This window comes from Mobula hypostoma, chromosome 13, assembly GCF_963921235.1.
Source record: "Mobula hypostoma chromosome 13, sMobHyp1.1, whole genome shotgun sequence".
NCBI lineage: Eukaryota > Metazoa > Chordata > Chondrichthyes > Myliobatiformes > Myliobatidae > Mobula > Mobula hypostoma.
Window position 1 is genome coordinate 78882281 of NC_086109.1, and position 18304 is coordinate 78900584.

The following is an 18304-nucleotide window of genomic DNA, read 5'->3' on the forward strand; positions in this document are numbered from 1 at the left end:
AACATACTTTGAAGAGCAAAGGGGAGTTGATGAACGTGTGAGAAAGTGTTCCAGTCAATGGACAAATGCACCTGATGGGCTGAATGGCCTCTTCCAGGGTCATTATAAGATCATGTGGTTAATTGGTCATTGTAAATTGTCCCGTGATTAGGCTAGGATTAAATCAGGGCAGCATGGCTCGAAGGTCCAGAAGAACCTATTCTATGTTATATCGCAATAAATGAATTAATGAAACGTGGTAAGCCAGTGGCCAAGGACTTTGCCAGTAGAATATCACGTGCTAAATTCTGAAGGTGTCCACCTTGGTAGAAAAAAATAGAAAAACTGAATGATGTCCTTGTATGTAAATCTCTGAAAATCAGCTTCTGGCTAAAGCAAGTGGCTGTGTTGGCCTTTATTACAAAACGGTTTGTGTGTAAGAGTAAATAAATGTACTACACCAACCATTATGTCCTTTAGTCATGTTTCACACACTTCTTTTTCCTCACCTCCTTAAATTAGTTTGACACATGCTAGTCAGATGCAAAAAAACTCTATGCGAGACCATCTGTGTTCCTCAATCCAGGGTAGCACACAAACCTGCCTCAGCTGAGGTGATACCCGGCATCTGTCCTTTTTTACAGGACAGATGCTCGCTATCACCTCAGCCATGTACAATTACATGTTTTGGGAATTTGCTGTGGTATGGTCGTGTGATATGCAACCAAAAAAAAAATCAACAATTATGAAGAATTATATAAAAATGAAGTTAGATGTTAAGTACGGTTGTGGAATGAAATGTGCATGAATACATAAATACTAGCATGCATCTACAATATAACAGCATTATAAAAAGTGGCTGAAGTGTTTATAGTGCAGCGACTGAGGTGTGGGTAGGGGTGTGGGATGGTCTAAATCAGAATCAAGTTTAATACACCAGCATATGTTGTGAGATTTGTTGCCTTTGCAACAGCAGTACAATACTACTACTACTACGTTGACTCAGGCCTAGGGGGCCGGCGTTGGGCATAAGCAGTACAATACAATACATAATATTAGAAAAAATGTGAATTTCTGTGTGTGTGTGTGTGTGTGTGTGTATATGTAACCTTCTGAGCTGACAGCTTGCTGGAGTTTTCGTATCATGTGAGAGAACGCTGCACCAAGCCCGACAGTAATGGCTGGTGTGAGGATGCTCTCTATGATGGCAGTGTAGAATTGTACCAGTATGTTCCGGCAAAGGTGGAATTTCACCAACAGCCACAAGAAGTGCATCCTCTGCTGAGCTTTAGTCAATAAAGAAGATACGGTTCTCCCACGTGAGGTCCTGTGAAATATTGATGGAATGTTGAAACATTCTCCCATCCTGTGAGAGAGGAGTTGGGGGGAGCCCGATAAATACTCTTCGTATGTAAAAGCGGAGAGACAAAATTAAAGAGAATGACGGCCTCCTAAACGATACTTGAGCAGACTACGTTTGTTTGTCTGACAGCTATCAATTAGAAAACAAATATTAACATTTGCATTGCTTATCTAGATTGTTTTGTTCAGGTATAATCCAATGCATTCTCCTTGCAATTGGCTTATACTAGATACCCACTGCCAGGCAGTGTTTTGCATGGATTTCCCAGCTGTGCTTGAAGATGTAACCAAATTCTGTTTCTGCAGTTTCGAGGCAATATCCAGTGTTCAGAGCACGACTTTCAGGGAATGAATCTTTACATCGATTGGACTACCAGCTAATGTTGATGATCAAGGATGTGCTTTATATTGCTGGCAGGTAACTTAGGTTTTCGATTCTTTATCTGGTTGTGTTGGATTACAAGTTTAAACATTGAATTTAAATTGTCCAGCAGTAATTCTAAAGTGAACTGAAAAGAAAATAAAAGGCTTGAATGGTTATGTCTCTTCTTGAATTATAATTATATCTACTTGCATAAATTTTCTTTTCAAATAGGGACCAAGTCTATGCTATTAACTTAAGTGATCCTCCAAGAGGAGAAATAATTTCTAGCAAAGTAAGTTATTTTTATTACCTTTACATATTTCACTTTTCTACTTAATTTCTATTCCTTGGACTACCTGGACCACCAGCCACACTCCTCCCTTCCCAACTGTTTCTGTTCTTATCTTCATTTTGCTGTCAGAACTTTACAAAAATCGCAGGGAGCTTTAAGTTCCATTTCCAGTTTATGGCAAACTGCTGCAGTGTGGTCCTCAATCTGCAGTCTTTCAGTATAGGGCTCTTTACAGTATTGTATATTAAAATAGGAAGGTGGTTGGGAAACAGAAATAAGAGTACTTTGTATTAACTCAGTAGTATTAAGTGTTATTTGGTAACTGTAAAGACATAATATACTGTACTGTGCAAAAATCTTAAGCACCCTAGCTATATATACATTTGCCTAAGACTTTTGCATAATACTGTATACAGTCTTTTTTAAGCACCATCCTTTATTGGCCTTTGCGCTGCTACACCCTTGGTTCCATCACCTGATCACCGCTTTGAAAATTGTGCAATTTCCACATGCGTGCTGTCGACACAAAAGAGTCTGTAGATGCTGGAAATCTGGAGCAACAACAGTCCTGGTGAAGGGTCTTGACCCGTAATGTTGACTGTTGATTTCCCTTCATAGATGCTGCCTGACTGGCTGAGTCCCTTCACTATGCTGTTGACCGCCCGCTCCCTTAACCCTTCCCTTGACTTTGTGTGCTGCCACATTTAAGAAACTTGTAGACGGACACATGATTGATAGATAAATGGAAGGCTATTTGGGAGAGAAGGGTTAGATTGATCTTAGAGTAGGTTATGAGGTTGGCACAACATTGTGGGTCAAATGGCCTGTGTTGTGTGAAGTCTTTGGTCCCTTGCTCTCCTCCTATTCCATGTTACATGAGCCATACTTTCTATTTCTCCATTTCTCTGGCTTTAATGGAACCTAAATCTACATCCCATGAGCTATTTATTCTATATTGGCACAGCCATTCCATTGGTCCCCTGTCATACGGTTTCTCTCTGCCCAACTCTGGCACTCTGCTGCCCTAACTGAGAATCTCCCATCATCCTACATTGGCCTTCAGTTGCTCAGGCCCTTAGTCTTGAGAATTCCCTCCCTAAAGCACTCTGCCCCCCCCCCCCCACAAAAGCTAGCAAGATTTTAGGCACCTCTCTGAATACTTCCTCCTAACTTGCTATTCGTACTTTCCCCCAATGTATCCGAGTTTTGGCTCAGCAATGAACCTCTGCTTCACCACAACAGAGACATGGGTTCAATCCCGACCTTGGGTACTGCTTTTGTGGAGTTTGCATGTTCTCCTTGAGACCATATGTCATTGCGCTCTGCTTTCCTCCCTCATCTCAAAGACATGCAGGTTGGTGGGTTAATTGGCCACGAACTTTGACGAACTTCTGTAGATGTGTAGTGGAGAGTATATTGGCTGGCTGTATCACAGCCTGGTATGGGATCACCAATGCCTTTGAATGGAAAATCCTACAAAAGGTAGTGGGTTTGGCCCAGGACATCACGGGTAAAGCCCTCCCAACCATTGAGCACACCTATATTAAACGCTGTTGTAGGAAAGCAGCATTCATCGCCAGAGATTCTCACCACCCAGGTCTTGCTCTTTTCTCACTGCTGCCATCAGGTAGAAGGTACAAGAGCCTCAGAACTCGCATCACTATGTTCAAGAAGAGTTCCTACCCTGCAACCATCAGGCTCTTGAACAAAAGGGGATAACTACACTCACTTGCCCGTCCATTGAGATGTTACCACAACCAATGATCTCACTCTAAGGACTCTTTATCTTGTTATTTTATGTTCTCATTATTTATGGCTATTTATTTATATTTGCATTTGCACAGTTTGTTGTCTTCTGCACTCTGGTTGATCTTTCATTAATTCTGTTCTAGTTACTATTCTGTAGGTTTGCTGAATATGCCCACAGGAAAATGAATCTCAGGGTTGTGTGTGGTGACATATACGTACTCTGATAATAAAATTTACTTTGATCTTTGGAAATTGCACCCAGTGAGTTACAGAATCGAGGGGAAAGTGGGAAGAAGGAAAATTGGGATTGATATAGGATTAGCATGAATGGATGCTTAATGGTCGATGTGGACTCAGTAGGCCAAGGGATTTGTTTGCATCCTATCTCACTTCATGACTCAATGATCTCTATGATCCTAGTAAAGATACTATTGTTTCTGTTGCCATGCACTATCCTCTTTTCCTACCTGTGTCTATTCTCTGCTCCTAGTCTTTGCATGTCTACTTAGAGAAATGCAAACAGAGCCAGCAGTCTAACAGATGTGTTCATTTGAAGCAGCCGGTGGAGGTCACTTGAGGACATTACCATGTGGCAGACTGTGCAATACTTAAGTGCTGAGCTTGTGAAATGCTAGTGCTCACCAGCTGAATGCAAGTTCAGTGTGGCTTGCTGTTTGAGAAGAGCATCGCAAGATAATGTGGACAGATTTTTGAGAGATAAAACTCAGCTGAAATACTTTAACATCATAGCAGGCATGCTGTGTTTGTGCTGATTATGTTTTGCTTATAAGTTACAACATCCGAAATGTATTTTATGATACACAAAGTTCTGCAATGATTAGATTTTTTTGGTGGATTGTGGAATATAAATCTTAGCAATAAATGCAAGCATCCATTCTGCACCCCAACAGAAATTAACCTGGAAGTCACGACAGCAAGACAGAAGTAACTGTGCAATGAAAGGCAAGCACAAAGTAAGTATTGTGAATTATTATGTGTCAATATAAATACCCTCTTACAAGGAGTTGATTTACCAAACAGTGCTGAGATCAGGATGAGAGCAGTACACAATGCATTAACTCAAGTGAATAGTGGAACTATTGATTAAAGTAAATATTGGCATGCATGAGATAGTTTGCTGATGTATATTGGAATGAATGGGTATGATGTATTGATATTCCATACCTGGAACAACCATTGATTTATCTGTGCTGCTCTATCCATCTGAGCAGGACTTACTTCATCAATTACAACCGATTGAATCAGAGACGTCCTACCTATCTAATTACACTTCCTTGGATTTATTTTTTCCATTAGGAAGAATGCCACAACTTTATCAAAGTGTTTGTACCCAAAACTGATGATACCGTTTTTGTCTGTGGCACAAATGCTTTTAACCCTGTGTGCAGATATTATCAGGTAAGTAATGATGGGACTTCGGTCAATTAAAATGAATCTTTTCAGTAGAATCAATTCCTCTTTTGCCCGAATAAGCCCAAATTGTCTATTCAGTTTTCTGCAAACCTTTGGGCTGGATTAATAACTTCAGTAGAAACACAAGGTCTGCAAATGTTAATGTTGCAATTGAGATCTTGCCAAGCACACAGCGCAACTGTAGATGATGTAACTCACCCATTAAAGAGCCAGAGAAAAATGAAACGTGTTCTAGTTCATAATCTCAAATTATATGAAAACTATGTCTGAAAGGATGAACTACAGTTTTCACACTTGAGTCCCTTCTTTGAAAGATTGCTTTGGTCAGAAGGATATGAAAAATTAACTGAATTTTCAAAATAGTAATCATTTAAAAATTATGTATTTGTTGCCGTATTAATAGTTTGCAAAGGGTAATGGTAATCTCACAGCACAGCACAACACTTGAATACATCAATAGTAATTGAATTATAGCTGCATAAAGTGTTATTGCTTCACAGCTGTCATAGTGTACAATGCTCACGCCAAGATATAATTTATCTTCATTTTATACAGTTGGATACGTTGGATTACAATGGTGAAGAAGTCAGTGGTTTGGCACGATGCCCATTTGATGCCAAGCAAACCAATGTTGCCCTCTTTGCTGGTAAGATGTTCATTAGCAATGAATCTCAATGATTGATGATGCTTGCAACACCAAAGCCAGTTTAGAAAGGTAGCATAGTTCGTCAAGTGCCACCCTGGTGTCTCAAATATTATTATTGCTGACAATTCACTTCAGTGTGGGATGAGAGGATAACAGGTTCCAGAGAAAATTATTGAGAGGATGGGATCTTCGTGAGCTGTTCTAGACTCCTAAAGAAAATAGAACATACACAGATTAGCAATTCTTGTAAGGACAGATAATGAACACTGGTACATACAGTATCAAAAGCTAAATTCAAAGTAAATTTATCATCAAAGTGTGTCACCATGCACTACCCTGAGATTCATTTTCTTGTGGGCATTCATAGTAGATACAAAGAAATATAATAGAATCAATGAAAACTGCAGACAAACACTAACAAATAACTAATGTGCAAAAGAAGACAAACTGCAAATACAAAAAACACAAATTATGATACATAAGTAATAAATAATGTTGAGAACATGAGTTGTAGAGTTATTGAAAGTGAGTCAATAGGTTGTGGAATCAAATCAGTAAAAGTTTTATTCAGGAGGAATCCACTAGAGATATCTACTGAAGGAAACACCCTAATAAATGTGAAATAAATTAACTACTCTTTTTTTTTTGTTTTAAAAATTCCAGAGAATAAGTTGTACTCGGCAACTGTTGCAGATTTCCTAGCTAGCGATGCGGTCATCTACCGCAGTATGGGAGATGGTTCAGCTCTAAGGACTATAAAGTATGATTCAAAATGGATCAAAGGTAATGCAAAAACTGTACATGCATTGAAGACTATGGCAAATATATTATAACCTTTCGGTCCTTGACATAAGTCAACATTTATAGTAATATCTAAATGCTTGAGAAAACTAAAGTTCAAGTGCAGCTGAAAATGTCATAGGTCTAAATTTATGCTTAATATTTTTAACAGAACCACACTTCCTACATGCTGTTGAATATGGAAATTTTGTCTATTTCTTCTTCAGAGAAATAGCTGTTGAACACAACAATCTTGGAAAGGCAAGTAACTCATCTAGACATATCACTAAATAATCACATATAAGCATTAGAAATGTTAATGAATTTTGTTTAAATAAGCAGAATCTTAAATTTATAACTGCATATTCAATAAACATATGGCAACCTTGTTTGTGAATAATTATAATGACTAAACTGAATAGCACATTTAGAAAGAGTGGGAGGCTATAAATTGGCAGATATTACCTTCTGATGAAATGAGAATCAACATTTAGGGGATTGATCATCTAATTGCATTTGATGTGCAAATCACTTCTGCGTGGTCTGTTCCTATACATTTGCACCCTAAGTGGAAATCCAAGATTTACAGACATAATGATCAATTTTGCAGAAAGATTTTTCAAAATTACTCTGCTCTCTGAAGGCTCAGACTAATAAATATTTTAGTCCCACTAATGCTGTTCATGTTACTTGCAATCCCACGTAGATTAGCCACTGTAAATTATTAAACCTTTTACTCATGGTTAATTAAAGTGGTTTCAGCCCATTGACCATATGGTTTGGAGTAATGTAAGGCTCGCCCGAGGATGCGCTGTTTATGTAGAAGCCCATGGAAGAATTCCCATCTCTGAAAAAAATACTTCTATTGTTGGTGGGCATCTATTTTTAATTTTTAATAAATCATTCCTTTAATATAGTGGGTGCGCTCTTTGTGTTTCTTCACAGGCTGTTTATTCACGTGTGGCAAGAATTTGTAAGAATGACATGGGAGGATCCCAGAGGGTGTTGGAAAAACACTGGACATCCTTTCTAAAAGCTCGATTAAACTGTTCAGTTCCTGGGGATTCGTTCTTCTACTTTGATGTATTGCAGTCTGTCACAGATATTATACAAATCAATGGGTACCCGACTATTATTGGAGTATTTACAACACAGCTCAATAGGTGAGGAATGGGGTAAACTGGATACAAATTACTGATTCTTCAGCCTGCACTTCAACAGAGAGGAGCATTTTAGACAGTAGGGGTATTTTGAAAGTTTGGCTTACTCTAGGTACTATGACATTTTAATTCCATTAAAATCTTTAGTACTTGACGAGACAAGAACCAAACCATGAACACTGCCTAGCTATTTTGTCCTTTTTTTGATATATAGTATTATTTATGTATTGCACTGTTCTGCTGCAACAAAACAACAAATTTCACAACATACTGTATGACACTGATACTAAATCTGATTCAGAGGGCTCCCGCCACTAAGTCAGATTAATTAAAAGACTTGACAGGTCTGAAGCGTGGAAGTGTCGTGTAAAGGCTGGGGAAAGTAATTCTGGCCCACAGAAGTTGTTGTGGCATAAGCTGACCCCTTCTCTCAATGCCCATGAAATCTACCCAGGTGCGAAAAAAGATCTGTAAAGCAGGTTGAAGCAGAGGTCACCTGCTTTATAAAATATTTAAATTTCCAATTTGTCTGCCAGGGACAGGTTGTTCATCCTCTTTGTCTACCTCCCAGAACTGGAGGAATTAGATGAGGACTTAAGCGATTTACATTTTTAGTCTCTCAGCTAAACCCAATATTTGAGTGCTAAATTCTGCACTATATTCTTCTGCATTAAGATGAACACTGGAGGAAATGATTTTCATAAAGGTCAGCTTTATTTGTCACATGTACTTCAAAACATATAGTGAAAGGCATCATCTTGTGTCATCGACCAACACAGTATGAGGATTTGTGTGGGGGGGGCGCAGCCCACAAATGTCACTACGCCTCCGGTGCTAACATAGCATGCCCGCATTTCACTCACCCTAACTGGACGTCTTTGGAATCGGGGAGGAAATTAGAACACCCAGAGGGAAATCCATGCATTTGGGAATCAAATCCTGATCAGTGATCCCTAGCCTTGTAAAGCAATTGTGCTAACTCTGTTGCCCCTAATCACAGTATTCTTTCATTATGTGCAGTATTCCTGGGTCAGCGGTGTGTGCCTTCAATATGGAAGACATTGAAAAATCATTCAAAGGAAGATTTAAGGAGCAAAAGACAACAGATTCTGTTTGGACTGCTGTTCCAGAAGATAGAGTACCAAAGCCAAGGTACAGTCCTCCTGAGGTCATTGTTAGTTTTAGCAACAGTTTTAGCCTTCAAGCTTGCGGATGAAAGTATTGTGCTGTGCAGTTTGGTAGAAGGAATAAAGGCATAGACTATTGTCTAAAAGCGGAGCAAATTCAGAAATCAGCGATGCAAAGGGACTCAGGAGTTTTTATACAGGATCCCCTGAAGATTAACTTGCAGGTTGAGCCTTTGGTAAGGAAGGCAAGTGCAATGTTAGCATTTATTTTAAAGAGCCCGAGAATATAAAGTGAAAGTTGAGGCTTCATAGGCTTTGGTCAGACTGCATTTGGAGTACAGTTTGCAGTTTTGGGCCCCTTATTTGAGAAAAATGTGCTGGCATTGGAGAGTGTCCAGAGGAGGACAAGAATGATCCCAGGAATGAGGGGGTTAATATGAGAAGCATTGGATGGCTCTGGGCCTGTATTGAGGCGTTCGAAGAATATGGAGGTGATCTCACTGAAACGTATCAAATGTTGAAAGGCCTAAGCAGAATGGACATGGAGAAAATGTTGAAAAGATATTCCCAATATTGGGGAGCCTAGGACCAGAGGGCACAGCCTCAGAATACAAGGATGTCCTTTAAAACAGGGACGACAAGGAATTTTTTTAGTCAGATGGGTGGTGAATCTATGGAATTCATTGCCAGAGATGGCTGTGGGTCATTGAGTATATTTAAAGCAGAGGTTGATAGGTTCTTTAATAGTAAGGGAGTTGAAGGTTACGGGGAGATGGCAAGTGAATGGGGTTGAAAAGGATAATACATTAGCCATTATGGAATGGTGAAGCGGACTTGATGGGCTGAATGGCCCAATTCTGCTCCTATGTCTTATGGTCTTATTCAACAATTTATAATCTTCCCACTGTATTATCTTTTGGTGCTCTCTTAAAGTTGTGAAGCCTCTTTGATTCTATTAAAATACTGTGTTTAATTTGAAGGCCTGGTTGCTGTGCAGGATATGCACCAGCCGAATCTTACAAAACCTCCATTGATTTCCCTGATGAAACACTCTCCTTCATCAAATCTCACCCTCTGATGGACTCTGCCGTCCCCTCTGTCATAGAGGAGCCCTGGTTCACCAAGACACGGGTCAGGTAGGACATTTCATTACAAGATAGTAACACGTGCTCGTCTCCCTGTGGAGTTACTGGCCTGCAACTCACTGTTACTTCACTTTCACAGGTACCGCCTGACAGCAATTGCTATTGACAACACTGCTGGTCCCCATCAGAACTACACGGTTATCTTTATTGGCTCTGAAGCAGGCATTCTACTTAAAGTGTTAACAAAAACCTCTCCCAGCTCTCTCAACGACAGCATACTACTGGAAGAATTGGATGTTTTTAACCCATTAAAGTACGTAAAGCTTTATAACTTCAGTTCTGCATGAATAAGAGCATACGAAATTAATCCAGGGAATTCAAAAGGAATGTGGGAAGTGTAGTTTAAAATACTTAAGAACATTACCTTGAAATAGGTTTCAAGATAACTATTCCTGTCGGCCCTTGCTAATCACATCCGAGTTATCTGGTCCAATAGAGATTTAAGAAATGGATCCAGCATGTAATGTGAATGATTTTCAAGACCCATGCAGTAGTACTTGATCTAAGATAAGCCAGTGCCAGTTATTTATTTATTTGGTATGACTTCTCCAAGTGTGAGCACCTCTGCCTTGTTATTAAGGCATCACAAACTCCAATTATAGGACTACTTTTGTACATTGTTGCCTTAAGACATTAGTTGTCAAATTGAGCATGTAATTTTCCTAGATTATTTGGAATTGAGGGGATAATTTAAAGAAATTGCATAGCTTTGCAAATGTGAGGTCAGGTTCTTCCCGATAATGTGAGAGTTGTTTTTTTCTTGAAGCGCCTAAATTTTACTCCTGTGTGGCTGACCAAGTCTTTGTTTGTTAAACAGGTGTAGTACCACAAATGAAGATGACAGAAAGGTACTGGGGTTGCAGATCGATAAAGATCATCACGCCTTGTTTGTGGCCTTTTCCAGCTGTGTGATTCGTGTACCACTCAGTCACTGTGAAAATCATGGCACTTGCAAAAAGTTAGTGTTTCTTCTCAAATGCCTGTTAAGCATGTATGATGACAGCGCGCATTTTTGTGTTTTTTTCCCCCCCTTTTGCAGGAACTGAACTAGGTAGTGTATTGACATGGAAAGGTGTTGTGAAAGTTTGACAAGTTGGATCCAAACAAATAACTCAGTGTTGTGATGGGTTTACAGAACAAAGTACATAGATTTGACATTTAGGAACATGAGAGGCAGGTAGAATTATCAAGGAACTTGACATAGAAGTTGCCATTTTCCAGTATATGTTCTGCTGGCATCTTTCAGAAATTTTTTTTCAGTGCAGCAAGACAGCCATAAATGGGAAAACTGCTTCAGCTAATGAAATTAAAATATCAATGTTGTGTTTGGAGTTCTCGCTTGAACTCTTGGTGGGGTTTAGAAGAATGAGGGGCGATCTCATTGGATCCTATCTGACTGTTGAAAGGCTTAGATAGAGCAGATGTGGAAAGGATGTTTCCTATATTGGGGGAGCCTAGGACCAGAGAACACAACCTCAGAGTACAAGGGCATCCCTTCAGAACAGGTATGAGAAATTTCCTTCGCCCAGAGGGTGGCAAATCTAAGTAATTCATTGCCACAGATGGCTGTGGAGGCCAAGTTACTGCGTATACCTGAAGTATTTAAAACGGAGGTTGATAGGTTCTTGATTAGTAAAGGTGTCAAAGGTTATGGGGAGAAGGCAGGAAAAGGGGTTGAGAGGGATAATAAATCAGCCATGATGAGATGACAGAGCAGAGGATGGGCTGAATAACCTATTCCTGTCTTGTGGTCTTGTGTTCAGCTGAGTTAAATCTGACAATTTAATATTTTTCCATCTGGAGATTTTTTAGGGCATTTGGCTGCTGACACGTAAGGCAGCACTGAGGTTAGGACACTAGGTATAATGAATTATATGGCAATGAAAATCATTAATGTGTTTGTGATTGTAATAAATGACATAAAAAGAATCAGAGTTAAGAAAAATCCCAAATGCTATAAGATATTAAGAACTTAATTTATATGAAGTAACTTGTCAGGCCATACTCTCTTCTTGCTGCTGCCATCAGGAAGAAGGTACAGGAGCCTCAGGACCCACACCACCAGGTTGAGGAACAGTTACTACACCTCAACCATCAGGCCCTTGAACCAAAGGGGATAACTTCACTCCTACCACCACTGAACTGTTCCCTCAACCTATGGACTCAGTTTCAAGGACTTTTCATCTCATGTTCTCGATATTAATTGTTTATTTTTTTTCTTTTTCTATTTGCGCTTTGTTGTTAATGGCACATTGGTTGTTTGTTCTGATAGGTGTGGTCTTTCATTGATTCTATTGTGTTTCTTTTATTTACTGTGAATGCCCACAAGAGAATGAATCTCAGGGTGTATATGATGACACGTACTCTGAACTTTTGAACTTTGTTAAGACTATATGACTTGTGGAATTAATAGAATATTTCAATTTATCTATCCTATGTATGGAGAAGAGTTTGCATCTTAAACTATTTATGTACATATTGTCCATCTAGGCAACTATCGTTTCATGGGGGAAGTGTTCAAATGCCAGAATGAAATATTAAAAATGAAATGGGAAGCTCAAAGCATGAAAGTTGTACATTTGTTATATAATGGACAAGAATGTGTGGAGTAAGGTGTCAAGAAAAGGGAAATTGCATTTCAGATTGCAGGAAGATTGAATACTCTAAGTTTGGAAATCAACCACAAGGCAAAATATTCATTGGGTCTAATGTAAGGGATGATTCTCTGATCCAGCACTTTAGTGAATTTGTACTTGAGTGCCAAATCACAAAAGCAAGTTATTACCCACACTACTACTGTGCTTACTTAAAGCATAACTACACCCACATAGATGCCCATTATTCTTGTCTGTTTTACCCACAGAGCTTGTATAGGTTCAAGAGATCCATACTGTGCCTGGATAGATAATAAATCATGTGGGACTGTGAAACCAGATATAAAGTAAGTGTGTTTTCATTAACACTTGAATTTCTGTTAAGTCAGTTCAGCAAGCCTACGCTTAAAGTTGATTTTCTCCCTTCCATTTACTGTTAAGTAAGTTTCAATTTACACTAAAGTCAAATCCTATTTCAAGTGTCTCAGATTATTTTCGCTTTTAATCACCAGCACTGCGTTTGAACAAGATGTGGAATTTGGCAATACAGCACACCTTGGAGAATGTCATGGTAAGTGAGATTTCTGTAAAGAATTTCTATTAATAAGGAGGGAGATTTAGGATGTGAATCTATAAGCCAATGAACAGAGGTTTTTGATGTTGAATTACCAGCTGTCACTTTGTAATATGCATGACGAACATTTCAACCAGGTAATGTGTAGAGTTTCAAAAACGCCAACCTTTTCATCATCCTAGTGGAGTTTGTAGAGCTGAAAATCCTTATTTTAGCAATTTCTAAATGGAGGCACATCAAGCTGATGTTCTGAAGTCTTGTTTTCAGTGGCATCCACAGCTGGTTTTAATTCAACCGTTTCAGTTGCTCAGTTCATTACCTTTTTTAAACTTGATTTTTTTTTTTTTCTCCCTACTAATCTTTCTTTTAATTCTTCTAGAAATCTTGGTCGCTACACCAGATTACAAAACCTTTGGTGATCCAACATCTGGTTAGTTTAGATTTTTTTTTTTGCTTTTTGCCATTTCTCCTCCTCTTGCCTCAGTAAACTTTACCCTTTTCCCTTTCTGCTCACTTGGCAGATAGCCACGTGCGATTTGTTCTACAGCTGCCAGCCCACAAGCAAACTAATCATTCTTTCCTTGTCAGTCACTGGTAGCACGATTCCCACCTCCGCTGACTAATCAGGATTCTTACCCAAGAGGTTACCTTTTAACACTTTGCTGTACAACACTTGATGCTTTTGGTAGCAGCCCAGTTTTCTTTGCTTCCCAAGCATGTGCAGGCATCTCGCGGGTTAACTGCTAATCTGCTTTATCTTTTTCCTCAGAAATCCAGATCCGTGCTTCATTAATGAAACATTAACACATTGCATTGTTGGACCTTAAGCTATGCTCTCAATTTAATAGAATGTAATCTTGTGAAAATGTTAAAATATTTTGTTTCACTATACAGATTGTACTGTGTGCACTAGATTAAATAAGTTCAAGTTTAATTATCGGTCAACCTTGTGTGAATATCCATGGAAACAGCTAAACTAAACCTCATGGTGCGGCACGGTAGCATAGTGCTTTTCAGTACTGCTGACTCAGGTTCAATTCCCGCTGTTGCCTTTAAGGAGTTTGTACCTCCTCCCCATGACCGCATGGGTTTCCTCTGGGTGCTCCAGTTTCCTCACACAGTCCAAAGGCTAGAAGGTTAATTGGTCATTGTAAATTGTCCCATGATTAGGTAGGGTTAAATCAGGAGTTGCTGGGCAGCATGGCTCGAAGGGCCAGAATGGCCTACTCCATGTTATAACTCAATAAATAAATAAAACAGTACCGGCAGTCATAGACAGAAGAAGGCACATATGATAGTAAATAAACATAAAGAAACACAAGTAAATAGTCCAAGTCTCTGAGTGACATGTCCTATAATTTGATGATGCATGGGTGTTAACAGCAAAAGTAAGCAGCTCTTAGCAGTCCGTAGACAAACTTACGCACACAATCCAGCTTCTCATTCCATTGTTTAACACTGGAGAGCAGCACCAATGGGAGACGCAGCCCCCAACCCAGCAAGGTTGCCATGCTACACTGCCTCCAGTGTCTCCTCTCCTGGACTGCTGCAACAGGCAAGCCCACGGCTTGAGACCTGGTCCTTGTTGCAAACAAAGCCAAGCAGCTTTCCCGCCACCTGCCTCACCAATTAACAAGGGAAACAAACCCGAAGCATTTTACATTGCCAGTGTCCAACTGGGTCCTGCAATCACAAGAGAAACGTCCAAGATCTCTCGCGGTTAGGCTGCACACTACCTTCATGCACTGACTCCAATACCTTCCTGTAGCAGGCAGCAACACAGTCCACACCAAGACCAGCTCCTCCGCCAACAAGCAGCAGGGGTAGACCTGCAGTAGGTGAAGTTTTTAATACCCTGCATTGTCCTGCAATCGAAAGTACCTTTGGTTAGCCCCCGAGAGGCCGCTCTGCCTGAATGCCACGCCATCTTACCAGAAGGTGCAGTGTATATAACTTGTGTCCCCCAGCAGCTTAACATTGCTGTGAGCTCCTCAGGAGGTCTGTGCAGTGGCCTGTGTTCCACAAAGGCTTTGCATTTTAAAGATTAAAAGTCCACCTTGCCACATATATGTCGGAAAGACAGTGAAGTGCATCACGTTGCCTCAAATCAAATCAGCAAGGATTGTGCTGGGCATTGTGCCACGCTTTGGGCACGCCCGCAACTCAGTAACCCTAACCGTACCTCTTTGGAACGTGGGAGGAAACCCACGCCATCATGGACAGAACAGACAAGCTGCTTGCAGACAGCAGCAGGAATTGAACCCTGATCTTACAGCTAGCACTGCAGAGCATTGTGCTAACTGCTGTGCCACCATGAACTTCAGAATCGATTGTGAAGGACTTCCCTGTCTGCTGAACACGTGCAGTTGATCCAGATCATTGTGGCACCTATTCCCCAAGCTTCCTACCGCTCAGCATTTGACCCTCTGCCACTGACAGTGAAACAGTAGCCCAGTAGAAAATGAGAGCCATCTTGGTGTGGCCTCAATTCATCAAGGATTTCTTAATTAGATGGGAGCCTGTTGAAAGCAAACTGGGTGCAAAAAAAAATGACGACATGCACACACCATGCAATTTCAGAAGGAATTTGCTACTCGTTGTTGCTGATACCAGTGTTCCTGTATCAGCAACAGAGATTGATGTCGAGCTGGAAGCCGCTGTCTTGACAAAACACTGCAGATTTAAAAGGGACATTTTGTAGAACCCTCAACGCATTATCTGATGCAAATTCCATAATGTAGTAATACTGATTTAATTTCTTATGGCATCTAAAAATCATCATTAGTCCATCCAGTTCCTCATCCCCCAGTGGCCTCTGTGCTTTCAAGAATTATTTTTCATCAAGAGACCATTAAAGGGAAATGTAAATTTACATTTCCTTGCAATGGTATGTCGATGAAAATTAAGATTCACAACTGTGGCCCAGATGAAATTACTGTGTGTGTGTGTGTGTGTGTGTTTTTTGTGTGTGAGTTTAGTTTGCACCAGAATTAAGCACCAGTTGACTTCCAATGCTAGCATTATTCTAGGGATCCATCATGCCTCTGTCAGATGAAAGGCTTCCCAATTTAACACCTTAACCATAACAGATGAGTTCTGATTTCTGCCAAACCATGAATATTCTTATTCTTTCTAAGTGGAGGCACATCCAATTGATGTTCTGAAGTCCTATTTTTGTGGCACTCACAGCTCGAGTTTAGTTCATTCCTGTCATGGTGTCTGTGCATCAAGTCAAGTTTATTGTCATTTAACGATATACATGTATACCACCAAACAAGATAACTTTTCTCCAGACCAGGGTGTGAAGATTGCAGTAGACACAGTAACTTAGGAAAGTGAGAATTAAATCTACAAATGAATTGTGCATAAATAAAGTAAGGGGCATAAATTAAATGATGTAGGGTACAGAACATATTAACCAATGATACTTCAACTGTGATGCAGCAGAGAGCTTAGAAGCCTAATAGCCTGAGGAAGAAGCTGTTTCCCATTCTGACCATTCTTGCCTTTGGAGTTGGTATAGGAAGTGGTAACTGCCATAGCAACGCATGTTTCCATTCCCAAGTCAAAGAATTTACTCTTGGGGGGGGGGTGCTGAGGACAAGAGAAATACATTCTGTACATGGAGAATCTGAAATCTCCTTCACTAAGGCGCTGTCAGTAGTTCTGAGGTGAACATTTGCATAGTAAGCACTGGCCGTTAAAGCTGATCAGGTGGATTGGGTTAAGCAAATTGGTGCATTTTTGAAAATGTCCGGAGCCAGATGGCTTCGGCAAATATTTGGATGTCCTCAATCCAAGAGGATTACTAGAAGCAAATTAATTGAACTAATGTTGTACCTTATAGACAAGCAACATTGGCGCAGTAAGCCAAATGGCCTGTCTAGTCTTCTAACTCAATGTAGGACATTGAGATGGGAGGTGCTCAAAGATTAGAGAGCTCTGCACAGCTTCCAGCTGATCTCTCACCTAACACGAGCATATCCACTACAATCAACTGTGATGTGACCAAAACCAGATTTCCTCCATTTGTCCACAGAAGGAAGAAGCATGCTAATGAGTTGTTCAACCGGGGGTTTACAGTCAACATCTCCGAACCCAAATTAGTGGTTGAGCAACCATGTAATAGTCAAACTGCAAGGCCCTCAGTTATTCGTAATTTATAAATATTACAATAGGAGGAAGCTGAGTAACTTTGCAGATGACAGGAGTTGGTGTTTGGATAGTGAGGCACATTGTCTGAAGCTACACTAGGATATACATCAGATGGAAAGTTGGACAGAGCATTGGCAAATGGAATTTTAACAAGTGCAGGCTGTTAGATTCTGGGAAGCAAAATAGGATATATATGTGTGTATGTATATTATGTATATGTGTATATAATGCGTGTGTATATATAATTTGTGTGTATATATAGTTATATAGTAAGGAATTAGGGATATTGATGAATAGATGTACCTTAGGGTCCAAGACACCCCAAAAGACTGTAGTGAAAGTGGCCTTTGTAATTCTTACCTTAATAGACTGGGAATAGAATATAAAAGTTGGGATATAATGGTGCAGCTTTACAAAACAGTGGTTAGACTGCTATTAAAGTATTGTTTGCTGATCTGGTCACCACACCATAAGGAAGATGTGGTTGTGCTGAATAAACTACAGAGGATATTGAAGGATTTTAGTTGTGGGGAGAGAGTGGATAGGCTGGGCTTATTTTCCCTTGAATGGAGAAGGCTGAGGGGGTAATTTGGCAGAAATGTACAACATCATAAGAGGCATACTGTAGATAGGATAGATAGAATTCTTTTCCCATGGCTATCAAGTGGAAGAGGACATTGTTATAAGGTGGGTGAAAGGTGTTTTTGAGAGGATTTGAGGGAAAATAACATCTTTTACAGAGTAGTTGGTTTCTGGGACTCTCTGCTTGAGGTGGCAGAATCAATCACGAAGGTTAAAAGACATCTAAACTGCCACACAAACGGGTATAAATGGAGACAGAGCCAATGTGGGCAAATGCAATTAGTGTGGTTAGACATTGAGGCTGGCAGAGGCACGGTGGCCTGTTTCTGCACCTCATGACTCAAGAATGAGAATGTTCCAA

The 18304-nt window shown here is 40.0% G+C and overlaps 1 protein-coding gene across 22 annotated transcripts in view; it reads left to right on the forward strand.

The window, feature by feature from the left end:
* sema6dl (sema domain, transmembrane domain (TM), and cytoplasmic domain, (semaphorin) 6D, like) overlaps positions 1-18304 on the forward strand; it is a 357548-nt gene that overhangs the window by 327319 nt on the left and 11925 nt on the right. For 20 of the 22 annotated variants that reach the window (XM_063066000.1, XM_063066004.1, XM_063066002.1 and 17 more), the window contains 15 exons: positions 1648-1759; positions 1937-1997; positions 4658-4720; positions 5064-5165; positions 5736-5826; positions 6490-6609; positions 6779-6867; positions 7552-7769; positions 8787-8918; positions 9874-10029; positions 10118-10291; positions 10856-10996; positions 12902-12979; positions 13145-13203; positions 13586-13636. In XM_063066000.1, the coding sequence (XP_062922070.1) occupies positions 1648-1759; positions 1937-1997; positions 4658-4720; positions 5064-5165; positions 5736-5826; positions 6490-6609; positions 6779-6867; positions 7552-7769; positions 8787-8918; positions 9874-10029; positions 10118-10291; positions 10856-10996; positions 12902-12979; positions 13145-13203; positions 13586-13636 (1647 nt within the window). The remainder of the gene's footprint in view (positions 1-1647; positions 1760-1936; positions 1998-4657; positions 4721-5063; positions 5166-5735; positions 5827-6489; positions 6610-6778; positions 6868-7551; positions 7770-8786; positions 8919-9873; positions 10030-10117; positions 10292-10855; positions 10997-12901; positions 12980-13144; positions 13204-13585; positions 13637-18304) is intronic. The other 2 variants (XM_063066006.1, XM_063066019.1) reach the window with 1 other exon arrangement.